Here is an 18,731-nt window from a genome sequence, read left to right as displayed (position 1 = left end):
TGATCCCTGGAATGGTAGGCCTAACATATGAGGAATGGCTGAGGATACTGGGATTGTATTCTTTGTTTAGAAGATTAAGGGGAGACTTAATAGAGACGTACAAAATAATACATGGCTTGGAAAAGGTGGATGCTAGGAAATTGTTTCCGTTAAGACGAGGAGACTAGGACCCGTGGACACAGCCTTAGAATTAGAGGGAGTCATTTCGGAACAGAAATGCGGAGACATTTCTTCAGCCAGAGAGTGGTGGGCCTGTGGAATTCATTGCCACGGAGTGCAGTGGAAGCCGGGACGCTAAATGTCTTCAAGGCCGAGATTGATAGATTCTTGTTGTCTAGAGGAATTAAGGGCTACGGGGAGAACGCTGGTAAGTGGAGCTGAAATGCGCATTAGCCATGATTGAATGGCGGAGTGGACTCGATGGGCCGAATGGCCTTACTTCCACTCCTATGTCTTATGGTCTTATACCTAGCCCCAATCCAATCCTGAGTTCAAAGTCTAGCTTGCTTTTCTCACCTTTTCTTTGCCTTCACACTCTGAACTGCTGCTGCTGCTGCTGCTTGTAGAGCTTGAACTTGATGCATCTTTACCTTCTTCCTTCTGTCAAAAAGTAAACAAGTAATGATCAAAATCAAAGCATTCTTGCATCGTTTCAATCTGTTCAGTTAGCAATGCCAGAAATGTAATTCTAATGTATTTGCATCACCATTGGTGAGTCAGCATAGGGATAATTTTTCTTTCCCTGTGATTTAATTCCCAACTAACTCCATTATTAGGGGATGCATTTATGTAACAGTACTGTCTGTGTGTGTGTGTATTGACATGAGGTATGTTAACCTTGATAACAAAATCTTCATTAAAAATTACCACACACAAGGAAAGCATTAATTTCTTAGATTATAAATTGGTACCAGACGTTAGGCATAAGTTCCATTTTTTTCCAAAATAACTGACATGTCTACATCTAAAAAGCTATCATAAAATATGCATTCCACAGACTGGTAAGGTTGCAACTAATGTTGTTCTATCTCATACAAAATGCTCAACATCAGAAGGAGGACATTACTGCCATTTTACTGTGTCTTGGATCTATATCTAACTTTACAATGTTCATCACACCAGCTATATCCCTACCACCACAAGTATGGCAGCCTTATCTAAGAGATTAATTTGCAAGGATTCATTACCTCCAGTGATTTAAAATTTATTTTTGGATCCCACTTAGCTGAATATGTTTGTTGGTAAGTGTAAAACTGTTGTCTCTCTGTTGAAGTTTTCTTATCCCCTATTATAGCTCCTTCATCCCCTCCTGTCTCCCACCACAACACTTGCAGTTCCTCTGAGCAGATTCCCCGCCTCCCACCTCATGTTTGTCAACAGAATTCCACAACAATATACCTGTCAGAAGCATGCATGGGACAGGAGCAATCCATTACCATTTCCTTCTATTCAAATTTACATGGGCAATCTTTCTCCCATTGATCACACACTGAGTAAATTTTCTGGGGCAAATTGAGGATATTTCAGGAGCAGATCTGTCTACCACCCCTGTGTATTTTCAGCATTGGATCAGCTTGTAGCACTCGGCTCTAAAGTCAGATAAGGTTCAGATTTATATGTCATTCAAATGTCTTGATTACAGAATCCAGGTTGGCACATCCAGAGCAGTCAGCAGAGCATGATACTCTTAGAGGTGTCATCTTTCAGAGGAGATCTCAAACCATGCCTGCTCCCTGAGATGACATCAATAGATCCTTAGCTCAATTTGAACTCGACCTCAGATTACAACAGGATCTGGACCAGATGGGCCAATGGGCTGAGAAGTGGCGGATGGAGTTTAATTCAGATAAATGCGAGGTGCTGCAGTTTGGGAAAGCAAATCTTAGCAGGCCTTATACACTTAATGGTAAGGTCCTAGGGAGTGTTGCTGAACAAAGAGACCTTGAAAGTGGAGTCACAGGTAGATAGGATAGTGAAGAAGGCATTTGGTATGCTTTCCTTTATTGGTCAGAGTATTGAGTACAGGAGTTGGGAGGTCATGTTGCGGCTGTACTGGACATTGGTTAGGCCACTGTTGGAATATTGCGTGCAATTCTGGTCTCCTTCCTATCGAAAGATGTTGTGAAACTTGAAAGGGTTCAGAAAAGATTTAGAAGCATGTTGCCAGGGTTGGAGGATTTGAGCTATAGGGAGAGGCTGAACAGGCTGGGGCTGTTTTCCCTGGAGTATCAGAGGCTGGGGGGAATGACCTTATAGAGGTTTACAAAATTATGAGGGGCATGGATAGGATAAATAGACAAAGTCTTTTCCCTGGGATCGGGGAGTCCAGAACTAGAGGGCATAAGTTTAGGGTGAGAGGAGAAAGCTATAAAAGAGACCTAAGGGGCAACTTTTTCACGCAGAGGGTGGTACGTGTATGGAATGAGCTGCCAGACGATGTGGCTGGTACAAAATTGCAACATTTAAGAGGCATTTGGATGGGTATTTGAATAGGAAGGGTTTGGAGGGGTATGGGCCGGGTGCTGGCAGGTGGGATTAGATTGGGTTGGGATATCTGGTCGGCGTGGACAAGTTGGACCAAAGGGTTGTTTCTGTGCTGTACATCTCGATGACTAGGGCAGTTCTCCCTAATGCCCTGGCCAATTTCTCAAATTCCTCAAACAACATCTGAAAGCTCAGATAATCTGGTCTTTATCACATTGCTGCATGTATTTCTGAAGTTACAACGAACTTTTAAAATATAATCACGCTGTAATGTAGCAAACAATCCTCTCATCCTAAATTTGCTTCCAGAACGATATATTGGTGATAACACCCAGCAATGAAACTAGATGCAAACTCCCATTGGGTAAATACTATAACTCACCAAGTGTAATGTACAGCCACTAATGCCAATCTTGTTGACCTAGAGCATTCCCATAAAGTGCTGAGATCAAAATAGACTCTGATTGTAAAGAATGCAGGATTGTTTAAATTGTATTGTGGTGAGAGGAAATGGTAGGCACCCAATAGTGGCAAGAATGCTGAGAATCTGCTCTTCATTGCAATGATAGGAAGTGCCTCAACTTCAAGGTGAGTGTGAAGGCAAATGGATTCCAGATAAAGAATAGCTGTTTGGGTAACACACTGGTAGTCAACTGGAAAGCATGGAGCCAAAAACTTTCTGAAGAATGAGGGAAGAAAGGGTGGAGAACTAACAAAAAAATTCAAATTGGAGAATGTTGCTGTTAGCCACAAAAATAAGCCACAGTTAAAACAAGAATATTATTTTGATCGTGTGTTGTGGGGGAATACTGCAGCTCGACAAGCTTAGCATCAGGTGCTGTTTCATTGTACAGGGTGAGTCACTGTTTAATCAATGAGAGTTTGGACCTGATTGCTGGGTGTAACCATCAACAAATCTGACTTTAATCTGGAATCTGATTTGGTATCATGGACGACAGTGAACAGATTACTGCTAGCATGTGAGACGAAAGATTGTGCAAATGACAGCGCAATTACCACTGCATAGGACAAGTTCAAACATTAATCCTTTTTTAAAGATGATTATTTGGTGAACCCAGCTGTGCATACTTGGTTTCCATATTGTAACAGTGATTTTAAAACTTTGATTGACTGAAAGTACCTCATAATAAAATATATAATGAAGCTTCTTTCCATTTTGTCCCATAAAATAAATTAGGGAGAGGTTTTAGTACAGTGATAATATTACTGGATTAGTGATACAGCTTCTAATTCCACCAGGCTTGCTGGTGGAATTTAAATTCAATTGAATAATTTGGATTTGTTAACTAGCCTTACCAACCATGACCACAACACCAGAACCTCAACCTGGTGGGCGGCACGGTGGCACAGTGGTTAGCACTGCTGCCTCACAGCGCCAGAGACCCGGGTTNNCTCCCACAGTCCAAAGATGTGCAGGTCAGGTGAATTGGCCATGCTAAATTGCCCGTAGTGTTGGGTAAGGGGTAGATGTATGGGTGGGTTGTGCTTCGGCGGGGCGGTGTGGACTTGTTGGGCCGAAGGGCCTGTTTCCACACTGTAAGTAATCTAATCTAATCTAAAACCTGAACTACAAATCTCCTGAAAACTTGCTAAGCTGTCATGAGTTGTTTTTAAAATTTAAAAATCCTAAAATACTAATGTTGTTTTATATAAAGGAAATTTGCTGTCATTGTTTCATCTGCTAATGCAAGACCCAGTGTGATGTGACTGATTCTTTTAAATGCTGGCTTGAGGTTTGGGTGGGCACATTTAATGAACAAAATAGGCAGGAGGCTGGAAGAACGCAGCAAGCCTGGCTGCATCAGGAGGTGGAGAAGTCGCTGTTTCAGGTATAATCCTTCTTCAGGACTGGGGGAGTGTGTGGAGGCAGCTGCAGATAAAGTGGGTGGCAGGGGCAAGGTGGTGAAGTGGGGATAGGTGAAGACCCGTAGAGGGTATGACCTGCTTGGTCAATGGGAGGAATTAATCCAGTTGGCAGGGACCAGTGATGGGGATGGGCTGGGAAGGAGTCAGGTGATGGGATAGGAGGTTGTTTGAAGTTGGAGAACTCAATGTTGAGTCTTCCGCCTAGGTGGAAGATGAGGTGTTGTTCCTCCAATTTGCAACTTGGTTCATTGTGGCAATGGAGGTCGCCAAGGATTGTCAAAGAAAAGTCACAAGTTTCAAGCAAAAATCAAAAATACATTTGTCTTATATGCATGAGAATCAGAATTTTGGATTCATAGTTCTAAAATGGATTTTGCAAAAATTTAAAAGGCAATGAGTGACAGTAGGCAGAGGCATGGTATGGGAAGGGAGTGCTGTGGAGTAAAAGGGCCGTGCTACACCATTCCAAAAATGGACCCATTTTCACAGATCCAATTTCTAAAATTGTACACACCCAGGAATGCATCAAGCAAGGAGTCAGAGGGAATAGTCTGGTTTATCAATGTCAGTTCCCTGTTATGTGGGACTGCCTTGGGAAGCCAGCTGTCAATTGAAGAGAGAAATCATGGACTAAAGGGATGACATTCAAACTGCACAAGGACAGCACTGAAAACAAGTAAAACAACCTGGAACCAAGTGATGTACCTGAACGCTGGGATATCCACTCCATCTAAAAGAAATCTAGCTTACAACGTTGAAAAGATAGGGGGGAAATATTGACCAACTTGGGAGCAATTTTAAAAACACCTTAACACCAGGAACAAAACAGAAAATGACCAGTTATGGGAAAATTAAACAATGGCAGTAAGCAACTTACAATTATTTCCATCCATGAGGTTCAAGAATGTGAAAAGAATGGGAGAAATAGTCTAGTTTCCTGGCTGATAAGGATCAGACTGGAGTCAGGTACTAATGCACCCCATGGATAAATAATCTGTTTATTGCTAAATTCCCATGCCATTGGACAAAGATGAGAGGGAGAGTAATTTCATACATCTGCTAGAAACTAAAAAGAGAGACATAGCGAGAAATTCAGCTGTGTACTGTGTGTGGGGTGGAATGCAGCAAGCTGGGGAATGGGATCAGAAGATGGATTTTGAAATAAAATTGTTACCTTTTTATGTTTTTTGTTTTCACACTTTTCCTTCTGCTTCTCCTTATCCTTGTCACAGGACTTTCCAAAATCTGATTCCGAAACAAGGAGAATATTTAATTAAACAATTTTGAAATAGCTCACAGAGCATATGTTTGAATATTGAAAAGACCAACAGAATGCAACATCATGCCGGACAAAGCAGGAGTAACAAATAAGTGGGAATTGGATATCAAAACTGTGCAGTGATTTGGAGAATAAGGCAGGAGATTGGTACTAGACAATAGACATGGTGCAGGTACACTGGCCCAAATGGCCTTCTTGCATGCCATAGTAATTCTTTGAGGAGAATGTGGTGCTGAGGACAGCCACACCCATGAGGTGAGTCATTGCTGAATGTTTAGGATTTGTCCATTACTTAAACACACGAGAACATGGTCTGTAAAGACAGGATACAGTACATTTCCATAAATGGCCATATTAGATAGGGAGCTTCTGGGTGGGAGGACTGCTATCTCAATCTAACTGTTGGAACCACTCCCTGTTCCCACATTTGCTCAATTTTGGAGTTGAACAACATTTTGTCGTGGGCAAGATGTGCTGCAACATTGCTAAAGAATCTGACATTCATTTATTCAATCAGTGACATAAAGCATCTTTTGGAGCGATAGAGTCAGACAGACAAATTTACTATAGGGCTACTCTTGCATTGGAGAGATGACTGGTGGTACCAACCAGAGAGTCATCATGCCTCAGGTAAGGGGAAAGTTGGAGAAGAATTGAACCTATGCTGTTGATGTTATTCTGCATTGTATACCAGCTATTGGATCAACTGTGATAATTTATTCCTAAACTATAATATTTTTGACACAGAGACAGACAAATGGAGAGGAGAGATAAGAAAGGTAGACATGAGGTAGGCCTCTATCCTAGAACACTGATGGTGAGAGGAGCTGTGTAGATGTAGGTGTGTTCTATAATCATGTCAACTCCACCAACACTGGGGCAGGAATGAGGTTTAAAGTAAAGCACTCATCCAAGCTACAGAAACCCAAAGGTTAAAATAACATCTCCACCCGACAAGGAATTGAACACGAAAACATTAACGTGCCCATGCACGATGAGATGAGCAAACTCAATATTGTGAACTACTTTTGATTACATTATTAAGCCAACTTTCAGCACGCAGCTCCTTCCAATCCTATCTTGCAGGACAATCAGAAAGTCATTCCCACCTTGCCAACTGGAGACCTGGATAGAACACTCCCGGCATTGAGAAACAGGTATTGATCAATCCCAAGCAATCCAACACCATCTTTTTTAATGGCACAGTGGTAGTGCCCCTACATCTGAGTGAGGAGACCTAGGTTCAAGGTCCACCTGCCCCAGGGTGCGTGTAACATCTCTGAAAGGGTTGATTTTTAAAATACAAACGTCAGCTAAAAGCTGTTTATACTTTCATGTTAAAGTTCCTGAAAAAAAACAATTACTCACCTCAAGATGTTGATTACCCTGATCTTTAGAACAAGTGAGCAATACGGAGGGTTACAGATATGCAATCAAATTGTTCACATCGTGGGTAATAAATATTTAAAATAAACTCCAGTGTTTAAGAGGAAGTTGGATTACATTTTTGTGAATAAAATAACTGGATGTGTTAATGAAGTCCTCCTGTTCCATACATTTCTAATTGCTCTGCAATTTTTAAGTCCTTCTGCATTAAATTTCTTCCTCAGCATTCTAAAAGCTTCTGCAAGAAGTGAATTTCCTTCTATTCCCTTTCTTTACTCAGGACAGAGGTATGTGGACCTCACATTGATTACCCTAGCATCTTCACTGCTTGTTGGTCGTAGTTTCCTGACTTTGGTCCCCTCTATCGGAGTCCATCAAGCAGAGAGGATGCTTCTTGACTGAACAACCTCTGCAATTCAGTATGACTCAAAGAATTTTCAAATGTATTCAACTTGCCTTCAAGATAAAGAATGCTGACAAATGTAAGACATTCTACCTGAAGAGAAACTATAGATACTGGGGTTGTCCTCCTCTGGACAGAGAAGGTGAAGGGGAAAGGTAACAGACATCCAAAAAAGGTCAGCATTTTGATGGAGTAGATAGGTTGTAATCAGAAGGGGCAAACTGATTGTAATTGAGAGCAAACCACAGACAGTAAGATTCTTTTTGAACATTTAAACAGTTGAGTTTTCATGACCTGAAATGTACCTTCTAAATAGAATAATAACTTTCAAAAGAAAATTGGATAAGTGCTTGAAGGACAAGGAATTGCTGGTCAAATTGAATAAGGGAATAGCTTTAATAAACTGCACAATGGGCTGAGTGGCCTCCTAAAGTGTCAAATTCTATAACTAAAAGAAAGACCAGCAGTCTGAAACTTTGTAATTTTAGAACAGCCTGTTACTTGCAGCAGTTTTCTAGTCTTAACTTACATTAGACTGCGTATAGATAAGACAATTCGTAGGAGGGATTAGTGCCCTGTTACTGAGTGCCATCCTAATTACATCAACACTTACCCATAATCAAAGATTCTTTCTCCAAAGTCCCACTTAGTGAACACGAAGACAGCAGACGCCCAGGTTTTTTAAAACTACTCGATAAAGTACTGTTTCTACCCAGAAGCAAATAGCGCGTACACAAGGTGGAGGCACCTCTAACTTCCTTGTCTGGGAACTGCGGTTAAAAGCAGTTGCAGTACAATACTAAAAGGGAGGTGACTGAAGGTGTGGTCAAAATACCATGTTTATTTTTTTTTGTAATGAGCTTGTAATACGTGTTCAAAGTACAAATCAAGATGTGTCCCATTTGTTGTCTGAGCAAAACATTGGTCATTAATACATTTCAGACTGTCTGAAGTATATTTCAGTACAATGTTAACTACAGTATATCATAACAACACACATTGCCTTAAATCAACTGAAATAATAATTGTTGAAGTCATCCTTTATAAACTCAATCCCACTTATTTGGTTGGCCTTTTGTTGACCTTAACATGAAGAATTTGCTTGACTGGCATTCAATCACTCTCCCACTTCAGCACGCCCTTTGTGAGTACAGGTATAAGCTGCATTTTTCTGCAGGGTGGGTACGCCAAAAATCACGGTATTTAGTTTTGAAAGAAATTCTGTCAAACAGAAGATGTAATTTACATGAGATGATAAGAAAACAGGTGCAAAACCCTGAACTGGTCTCATCCAGTTTGGGAATAACACCAGGCAAAACAGCCCAACCTTAAATTCCTCCCTATTCCCTGGTTACAATCAGGCTATGTCTTCTTGAATGACTGTCATGACATTCCCTCCGGTGAATCATGTCTATTAGAGCTTTTCAAGGAAGTCTTAACCAAAGTAAAAATCACACAACAGATTTATTTGAAAGTACAAGCTTTCAAAGTGCTGCTCCTTCGTAGACAGAGGGCAGCCAGTGCAGTCTTTTGATTTCTAGATGGCATTTGACAAGGTACCTCACCAGTAGGTTAAGCCATAAGAGTATTGGCATGGATAAAGAATAATTTTATGAACAGAAAACAGCAAGTGCGAAGGGCCTGTTTCCACACTGTAAGTAATCTAATCTAAAAAAAAAAGGTACCTCACCAGTAGGTTAAGCCATAAGAGTATTGGCATGGATAAAGAATAATTTTATGAACAGAAAACAGCAAGTGGGGAGAAGGTTTTTTTTTTCTCCCAGATTGGCAACCTGTAACCAGTGGGGTTTCACAGGGATCAGTACTGGGACTGCAAATGTTTATAACATATATTAATGACTTCGAGGAAGGAAGCAAATGTACTTTAGTCAGACTTGCCGACGGCACAAAATTAGGTAGAAAAGCAAGTTGTAGGAGAGGTACAATAGTTTACAGAGATGTTGAAAGGTTAATTAAGTAGACAAAAAAAAGGTAAACCATGTATAACATGGGAAAATGTGAAGTTCATTTTCAAAGGGAGAGAAAGAGAATGGAGAAAAATTGCAGAAAGCTGCATCACAAAGGGAATTGAGAGTACTACTTGTACATTAAACACAAAGCTAGCGCAAAGGTGCAGCAGGTATTCAGGAATGCTTATTTCCAAGATTCTGGAGCATTACAACTGTACAACAGACCACATTTGGAGTACTGTCAGCAGTTTTAGTCTCCTAGTTTAAGGAAAGATATTGCTCAATTGGAGGCAGGTCAGAAAGGTATATTCAGATAATACCTGGAATGGAAGGACTGTCTTAAGAGCAAAGGTAAACAAATTGGGACTCTACTCATTTGAGTTTGGTTAACTCATCGAAATATATAGGATTCTTAAGCGGGTTTGACAGAGTGATTTCCCCTCATGGGAAAATCTAGGATGAGAGGGCATAGACTTAAAGTTACGAGGCACCACTTTAAGACTGAAATGAGGAGGAATTTCTTCTCTGAGGGCTGAGTGTCTTCGGAACTCCTTTCCAAAGCTGTGGGGACGGAGTCCTTGTGTACATTTAAGGCTGAGATAAATTCTTCATTAGTTGGGGGAATCAAAGGGAAAGGACAAGAAAGTGGACTGAGGAGTGTCAAATGGAGCAGACTCAAGGGGCTAAATGATTGACTCCAATTCCTATTTTTTGGTCATGTCAACTTGACCCACCTTCATCTCTTTCTGATTAGAACATCTACTGAGGGTTAGTCTCAGCAACCAACCTTCCACGCACTTAGTTCACCCACCACTGCCCTGAGTAATTTGCTAATGATCAATAAACATCAGGTGTCTCCAGATTTCTCTCTTCACTTAATAAATGATCAAAAGGCCCTAAAACCTCCTAAGGCAAAGATCTGGATGTCATGAACTGCCCTCTGTAACTGGTAATCTGGACAATAAGCGTTACAGCTGCTTCCCTCACCAAGTGTACATTATCCCTCAATCTTCCCACAGCACAACCCTTTATAATTAGAATTGGTTTTATTGTCAAATGTACTAAATGAGTCCAGTGAAAAGCTTACAAGTCATCACTTACAAATGTACCTAGGTGCAAATTCTAAAGATAAAATGAATTAGAACATTGAAGAAATAAAATGTCCAGTATGACAGACCACAGGAATACATTAGAAAAACAAAGAAATAAAAAGTTCAGAATAAACATACTCTTACCGAACCCATCCACACTGACACCTAGCCTCCAGCAGTTTAAGTGTTAAATGCACACAAAATAGAAAGTGGCAAGACTTTCCTTATCCTCATCCATTGGTGGGATATGATGGACTTTTACCGAATGCTAGACCCTAATTAAGCAGGAGATGTTTGTATATAAGAGGCCTTAAACATTCTCGGGCATTTAACAGTAATAACAACAGGATAGGACTATGATTCAGTGTCACAAGTGAGCAACATTGGAATCTTTGCTTAATTGTATTTGTATTTCAGATAAAACAGACACTGAGCTTTAAAACTTACAATATTATTGAGGCATTGATCGGAAAATTCCTAAAATGCATTCCAAATCTAATCTGACTGGGAACATGCTCTGTAACAGGTTGTGCTGCCGTCACTCGCAAAGGCTTTATCAACCCTCTTCAACTGGGTGACACAGTGGCTCCGAGGTTAGCACTGCTGCCACACAGCACCCAGGACCAGGTTCGATCCCACTCTCAGGCAACCATCTGTGAAGTTAGCACATTCTCCCCGTCTCTGCCTGGGTTTCCTCTAGGTGTTCCGGTTTCCTCCCCCACAGTCCAAAGATATGTGAGTTAGCGGATTGTAGGGTTACTATCACCCATGGGAAATGTAGGTTTACAGGGAGAGGGTAGGGAGGGACCTAGATGGGATCCTTTCTGGAGGGTCAGTGTGGACTTGACGGACCAAATGGCCTGCTTCAACATTGTAAGAACTCTATAAGCCTGCAACCTCCGTCAGGGGAAATGGGGAAGCTGAATGGGAAGCCTGATGTGTCCCCAAAAATCTATCCTTTCCTCTCAGTTTCCTGATGAAGGGCTTATGCCTGAAACATCGATTCTCCTGCTCCTCGGATGCTGCCTGACCTGCTGTGCTTTTCCAGCAGCACACTCTCGACTCTGATCTCCAGCATCTGCAGCCCTCATCTTCTCCTCGGTCACATGATTCAAACTCAGCATGTCTTCCCAACCTGTATAGTGATGACATCCAGTTCTACTTCACCATTACCTCTTCCAAGCCCTTAGCTCTCAGAATGCTTACTTGGCTAGTACATTTCCTGTATTGGCGGAGTACAATTTTCTTACTGGGAAGTCGCAGTCCAGTATTTTTGCCACATCCTGGACTCCCTCATTACTGAGTGAGTCTTGTTGTCTGAGGCTTGAATCAGTCTGTTCACAGTTGCTGTTATATTTGACCCCAAAATTAGCGCCATCGCTGGGATGCCCATTTCCACCTTCGTAACTCACTCAACTTCATCTCTGCTTCTGCTAACCTGCTGCTAAAACATCCAGTTTATCCCCGAGTCTCATCCTCTGATGCTGGAACCTCGAGAAAACCTGAGGTCATTAAAACTCTGCTGTCCATGTCCTAACCCAGTTAAACAACGCTTAGATTTCAACATTCGCATTCTTGGTTTCAAATTGTTCTCTGGCCTCACCCTTCTCCATCTCTGTAATCTCTCCCAGTCTCTGGGATCTGGGCATCCCTTTAATTCTGGTCTCTTGTACATCCGCTGAAACTCCCCCACGCTCCCTGGGAATTTCCTTCCGGAATCTCTCACCTTCCATTTCTTCCTTTAAGTGACCCTTTGACCAAACCTCTGATCAGGCTGAGCAGCTAAGTGTCGCATTTAGTTGATGACTTTCTAGTGCAACATTACTAGGTCGAAAAGGTGTTGTATAAATGCATGCTGATTTGGTGTAAGGTAACACAAAGGTATAGAGAGGCAGAGGTAATTAGTCTGGAGGCTTAATGACTTCCCCACATTTTAAGAGAGAATGAGACAAATTGAGTAGCTGTCTTCAGAGAGAGAGAGAGAGAGCACAGGGAGCAATGGGCTGAATGGCATGGGGCTGGACTGATTTTACGATGGCTACCTGCGCAGGTCACAGCAACCAATCCCATGAACAAAAGCACAACAGAGATAGCAACTCTTAAATCCCATCTTTACATTCCCATCATTATAGCATTTCCAGAATCTACGAAGAGGAATTTGCAAATCAAATATGATTTGCCCCTTCACTCGAATCATCCTCAGGCAGAAGATACAGCAGTGAGTATTCTGGGCTGGGTTGAGTTGGATACCCTTCAGAGGGTGTTGATGGGCCAAATGGCCTCTTTCGGGTTGCTATGATTCTGTTCTGCGGCTCCCTGTTTGGCCGGGTCAGCTATCACCTAAACCCAACTCTGCCATAAATTATTACAAATTTAACCCACTCCATCGTGACTCAAGTCTAAAATAGCCCCACACAGTTTTGTCTTACCGAACCCGAAATCCATTGTGATGAACAATGCTGCAGCCACAGAGTGAACAGCGAATCCTATTGCATTGCTTTTTTCTGGCTCTGGGGCAAGGTGATTCTCAAATCTGCCCAATTCCAGCCTCACCCTTGTCACTGAACTGTGGCAAGTGGAGAAGCTTCTGAGAGGGGAGGGGAGATTGCCAGGTGAAATTGAAACCTATCTAGGTGTGTCCACCAACTCAAATTCCATGTGAAGGTTCATCAAGATATTTTACTGCCTGAACCTGTTTTACCATTGAACAAGTCTTCTATTGAATTAATGTGTATCTTCCCATGAATTTCCAACTGAGTAAAACTGGAATCCTGGGTGGGGAAAAGGAAAATGGAAAATGCCAGATACACTATTGTTAGTTACATTTTGTATCATGGGGGTCACTGGCATGACTTTGAGAAGGTGCCTTTTTTGACCTGCTGCGTAGGACCACCCAGAATGCTGTCGAGGAAGGGAGTTCTAGGATTTTGAGTCAGCCACACTGAAGGAGTGGCGATATATTTCTAAGTCAAGTGGTTTAGAAGACAACTTACAGGTGATGGTGTTCCCATGTCATAGAGTCATAGAGATGTACAGTACGGAAACAGACCCTTCAGTTTAACTCATCCACGCCGACCAGATATCCCAATCTATTCTAGTCACATTTGCCAGCATTGGCCCATATCCCTCCAAACCCATCCTGATGCCTTTTAAATGTTGCAACTGTAGCAGCCTCCACCACTTCCTCTGGCAAGTGAAAAAGTTGCCCGTTAGGTCTCTTTCATATCTTTCCCCTCTCACCCTAAACCTATGCCCTCTAGTTCTGGACTACCCCACCCCAGGGAAAAGACTTTGTCTATTTATCCTATCCATGCCCCTTATGATTTTATAAACTTCCATAAGCCTCCGACACTCCAGGGAAAACAGCCCCAGCCTATTCAGCCTCTCCCTATAGCTTAAATCCTTGAACTGTGGCAACATTCTTGTAAATCTTTTCTGAACTCTTTCAAGTTTCACATCCTTTCAAGTTTCACAATATCAAACCAAAATTGCACACAATATTCCAAAAGTGGTCTAACCAATGTCCTGTACAGCCGCAACATGACCTCCCAACTCTTGTACTCAATACTCTGACCAATAAAGGAAAGCATACCAAACGCCTTCTTCACTATCCTATCTACCTGTGACTCCACTTTCAAGGAGATATGAACCTGCACTCCAAGGTCTCTTTGTTCAGCAACACTCCCTAGGACCTTACCATTTAGTGCAAAAGTCCTGCTCGGATTTGCCTTTCCAAAATGCAGCGCCTCACATTGATCCAAATTAACATTGGTTCACACAGTTATCCAGCTCTGGAAAGGTGCTTTAGCCCATTGAATCTGTGCCTAGCTACCTACACGAACTCCACTACTGACTTGGAATCATAACCTTTGCTGAAAGGATGACAACAAGGGGTTCAATGGCTGTTGTGTCCTAATAAGGACATTAGAGGGAAGGCAAATATGTTAGACATGATGTGCTTATCGTGGTTACAAGACCAGGTCCAATTTGAAAATCCAAATTCCTACACCATTTTTGTTTTTGTGATATATTAGCATCAGCCATTTTTACCCATCCCTAGATTTCCCTTGACGTGATTGGCTCCTTCATCCATTTCAGAGGGCAGTTAAGAGTTAACTACATTATGTGGGTCACATACACCAAAGTGAGGATGATGTTTCTTCCTTGCATTTTTATGACAATGCAGTCGTCTCACAATTATTATTGATGGGATTAGCATTTTATTCCAGATGTTTCACTTAATCGAGGTCAAATGTCGCCCAGTTGCTGCAGTGAGATTGAGTTCCTTCTCCTGAGCACTGAGGCTATTGCAACTAGTTCAGTAAGATTATTGCTCTGTTAAAAATCCCAACTTTCATCCTAATGGCCATAATTTAATTTGCCTGAAAGTACTAAAACCCAAAACTTGCAGATTATGGACAATGCACATACTTGCTGTGGATGTGGGCCAACTCACACATGTGCCCACTGAAAGTTCTGTGCTGACTGACTTCCAGTGGCATGTTACAGAATGGCTCAGGGACAAAGGCAGAGGGTACTCTAGGTATTGGATGAAGCACTGGAGGGGGAAGTCTAGAGGAGGAACAGTCTCTTGTGCCAAATGGTTCAAGTTTCCCATCTCTCTTCCACTCCCTCAGTCCTCCAGCAGCTGGAGAACAGAATAGAATTGAATCAAATCCCTACAGTATGGAAACAGGCCATTTGGCCCAACACGTCCACACTGACCCTCTAAAGAGTAAACCACCCAGACCTATTTCCCTACATTTCTCCTGACAAATGCATCTAGCCTACACATCCCAGAACACTATGGGCAATTCACCTAACCTGCACATCCTTGGACTGCGGAAGAAAACTCACATAGTCACAGGGAGAATGTGCAAACTCCACTCAGTCACCCGAGGCTGGAATTGAACCTGGGTCCCTGGGACTGTGAGGAGGAGTGCTAACCACTGAGTCACCGTGCCAGCCTATTGCTCTGCGTGCTTTCATATCCTCCTTTAGAGAGAGACTTTGCAAGATGCTCACAGCCAAGCACTCCCTTTCACCCGGTTACTTCTGTAAAATGGAGCAGCACAAAGCTCCTCCGTTCTCAGGGCTGCAGGTCAAGTTTTCATGCTGCCTTAGGAAGTCTCCAGGTGCAAAAGCTCCCGTTAAACCTCCAGCAATACGCGAACAATAAAAAGGTGATTTTAAAAGAAGAACGGCAGATCCAGAATTCCAAAACCAAAACAGAAATTGTCAGAAAACATCAGCACCTGTGGAGAGAAAGCAGAGTTAAAGTTTTGGGTCCAGTGACCCTTCTTCAGAATTGGTAATACTTCTTTAAATAGTTTCAAAATTGTCCAAAACAACTTTTTTTAGAAGAGACGGAGAACAATGGCAGCAGAGAGACCATTCAGCCTCTAGATTAGAGTGGTGCTGGAAAAGCACAGCAGGTTGGGCAGCATCCAAGGAGCAGGGAAATCGATGTTTTGGGCAAAAGCCCTTCATCAGGAATGAGGCAAATACAAATTCACCCATAAACCGTGTGTGTGTGTGTGTGTGTGTGTGTGCGCAGAGGGGTGAATTTGTATTTGTTGAATTACATTTATTTTGCTGAAAATCTGCATAAATCCATGCATGATTCTGTAAATCCCGCTCAGTGACAGCACACGTTTGCTATAAATTCTGTGTCGTATGGACTTCATCACGAGTACCTGATGAAGGAGCAGCGCTCCGAAAGCTAGTGCTTCTGAATAAACTTGTTGGACTATAGCCTGGTGTGATATTTAACTTTTTTCTTTGAATAGTAATGGTGTGCAAGGATATGGGGAAAAGGCAGGAGACTGGTGTTAGGTAATAGAGCCAGTATCGACATAATGGGCTGGATGGCCTCCTTCTGCACTGTAACCATTCTGTGGTTCTGCCTCCGATTCTGTAATTATCCAAATATGATTTGAAAGCTGCAATCAAGCTGCACCATATTCAATTCAATCTCAATCCTAACTGCACACAATGCAATACTTTTCTCATGGTGTCTTTGGCACTTTAACCAATCACTTTTCAATCAGTGATCTGGAGTCCCTTGTTCTCCAGCCTCTGCCAATAGAAACAGTTTCTAGCATTGCCCTTTGATGTGAAGGGCACTGCTTGTCACTGGCCACTCGGGTGTTTCCTTTCTTCCTGGTGGTGGAAACCAAATAAAGATTTGTGCACCTTGTGTCTTTCACTGTGTCTCACACCTGCACACACACACACACAACATGGGTGCTGGGGAAAAAATAAGCACTATCGCAGGTAGGCGGTAGTGTGAGGGTAAAAAGGGGGGAAATAAAAAAAAGAAAAAAGAAAATAAAAAAAGAGAAAACAAAATAACAAAAACAATCAACAGGAGTGTCAGAGGTAAAAAAAAGAAAAAAATAGAAACAGTTTCTCCCCATCTATTCTGTTCCCTTGTGATTTCAAGCATCTCAATCCCACATTCCTGCCACCTCAGCTTTTCCTTCTCTAAAAAGCACAGTCTCAGCTTCTCCACCAATCCCAGTTACTGAGACCCGTGACACCAGGAACCATTGTCATCAATCTTTCCTGCCTCTTTAAAAGGCCTCACATCCTTCCTAAAGCGCCAGGGCCCAGAACTGAACATAACACTCCAAATGAAGCCACATTTGCTATGAGTGAGATTGTTAAGACCTCCCTGCTTTTGTACTTTTAACTTTGATGAATCCCAGGATCTTGTGGCACTGCCTAAAGTAAAGGACCTTCCAGGTGAGGTTGTGAGCTGAAATCTTGGGGTTGCCAGTTCTGGGACATCAGTGGCCATCACAGAGTTCCACCTTCTCTCATCGATTTTACCAAGGGGCCATGACAATTTTCAAGCCTTGAAATAGGGGTCACAGTGGGATGATATTTGGGAAGCACAGTAACATGCCTGCTTAGCCATGGACTCTATATACGCTGCCTCAATCATTACATCTCCAGGAACTTCGTTAACTCACCCATGGGATGTCAACTGGGCCAACATTTATTTCCCATCTTAACTGCCTTTGAGCTGCCTTCTGAAACCAATGCAGTCTGTTTAAGAGTAGGTGTATCCACAATGCTGTTCGGGAGGGAATTCCAGGATTTTAACCCAATGACGGTGAAAGAATGGTGATATATTTCCAAATCAGGATGGTGAGAATCTTGGAGAAGAACTTGCAGATGGTGATGTTCCATGTAAGTGCTGCCCTCATCCTTTGAAATGAGTTGGGAAGATGCTCTCTAAGGACCCTTGGTGAATTTGTGCAGTGTATCCTGGAGAGGGTACATTGCTGAGCAGTAGAGGAAGTGAATGTTCATGGGTGTGGTGCCAATCCAGTGGGCTGCTTTGTCAAGCTTTGAGTGTTGTTGGAGCTGCACTCATCCAGACAAGTGTGGAATGTTCTATTATTCGCCTGACTTGTGCCTTGTGGATGGCAGATGGGCTTTAGGGAGTTGGAGGGTGAGTCACATCCTGCAAGATCCATAGCCTCTGACCTGCTCTTGAGGCCACTGTGTTTATGTGGCAAGTCCAGTTGAGTTTCTGGTCAATGGTAACTCCAAGGATGTTGACAGTGGGGGATTCATTGATACCATCAAATGTCACAGAGCGATGGTTAAATTGTCCATATTGGTCGTCGTCTGCATTTGTGTGGTGCAAATGTTACTCGTCATGTGTCTGGTCTTAGAGTCATACAGCATGGAAACAGACCCTTTGGTCCAACCAGTCCATGCTAAACTAGTTGCACCTGCCTGCATGTGGCCATAATCCCCGAAATCTTTCCCCATAACGTTCTTATCCAAATATTTTCGAAATGTTGTAACTACCTGCATCCACCACTTTCTCTGGCACTTCGTTCCTGTGTACAAAAATGTTGCCCCTTATGTCCTTTTTAAATCTTTCCCCCTCCCCAACCTTAAAAATATGCCCCCTAGTTTTGAACTCCCCACCCTAGGGAAAAAGACCCTTGTCATTCACCCAATCTAGGAGAAAGTGAGGACTGCAGATGCTGGAGATCAGAGCTGAAAATGTGTTGCTGGAAAAGCGCAGCAGGTCAGGCAGCATCCAAGGAGCAGGAGAATCGATGTTTCGGGCATGAGCCCTTCTTCAGGAAGAAGGATGCTGCCTGACCTGCTGCGCTTTTCCAGCAACACATTTTCAGCATTCACCCAATCTATACCCCTCATGATCTGATAAACCAAAATAAGGTCACCCCTCAACCTGCTATGTT

At 42.5% G+C, this 18,731-nt stretch overlaps 1 protein-coding gene across 2 annotated transcripts in view; it reads right to left on the bottom strand.

The window, feature by feature from the left end:
* LOC122542903 (protein FAM133-like) overlaps positions 1-13,058 on the bottom strand; it is a 17,818-nt gene extending 4,760 nt beyond the window's left edge. The window contains exons 1-3 of one of the 2 annotated variants that reach the window (XM_043681043.1): positions 12,930-13,058; positions 5,546-5,616; positions 517-600 (exon numbers count right to left, since the gene is read on the bottom strand). In XM_043681043.1, coding sequence (XP_043536978.1) covers positions 517-600; positions 5,546-5,616; positions 12,930-12,945 — 171 coding nt within the window. In that variant the 5' untranslated portion in view covers positions 12,946-13,058. Of the gene's footprint in view, positions 1-516; positions 601-5,545; positions 5,617-8,052; positions 8,219-12,929 lie in introns of those variants that run through there. The other variant, XM_043681044.1, reaches the window with a different exon arrangement.
* Between the last annotated feature and the right edge of the window lie 5,673 nt (positions 13,059-18,731).

Source organism: Chiloscyllium plagiosum, chromosome 41 (assembly GCF_004010195.1).
Source record: "Chiloscyllium plagiosum isolate BGI_BamShark_2017 chromosome 41, ASM401019v2, whole genome shotgun sequence".
NCBI lineage: Eukaryota > Metazoa > Chordata > Chondrichthyes > Orectolobiformes > Hemiscylliidae > Chiloscyllium > Chiloscyllium plagiosum.
Note: the sequence above shows the minus strand (reverse complement) of the source record. Positions and strands in the feature narration are given on the sequence as shown.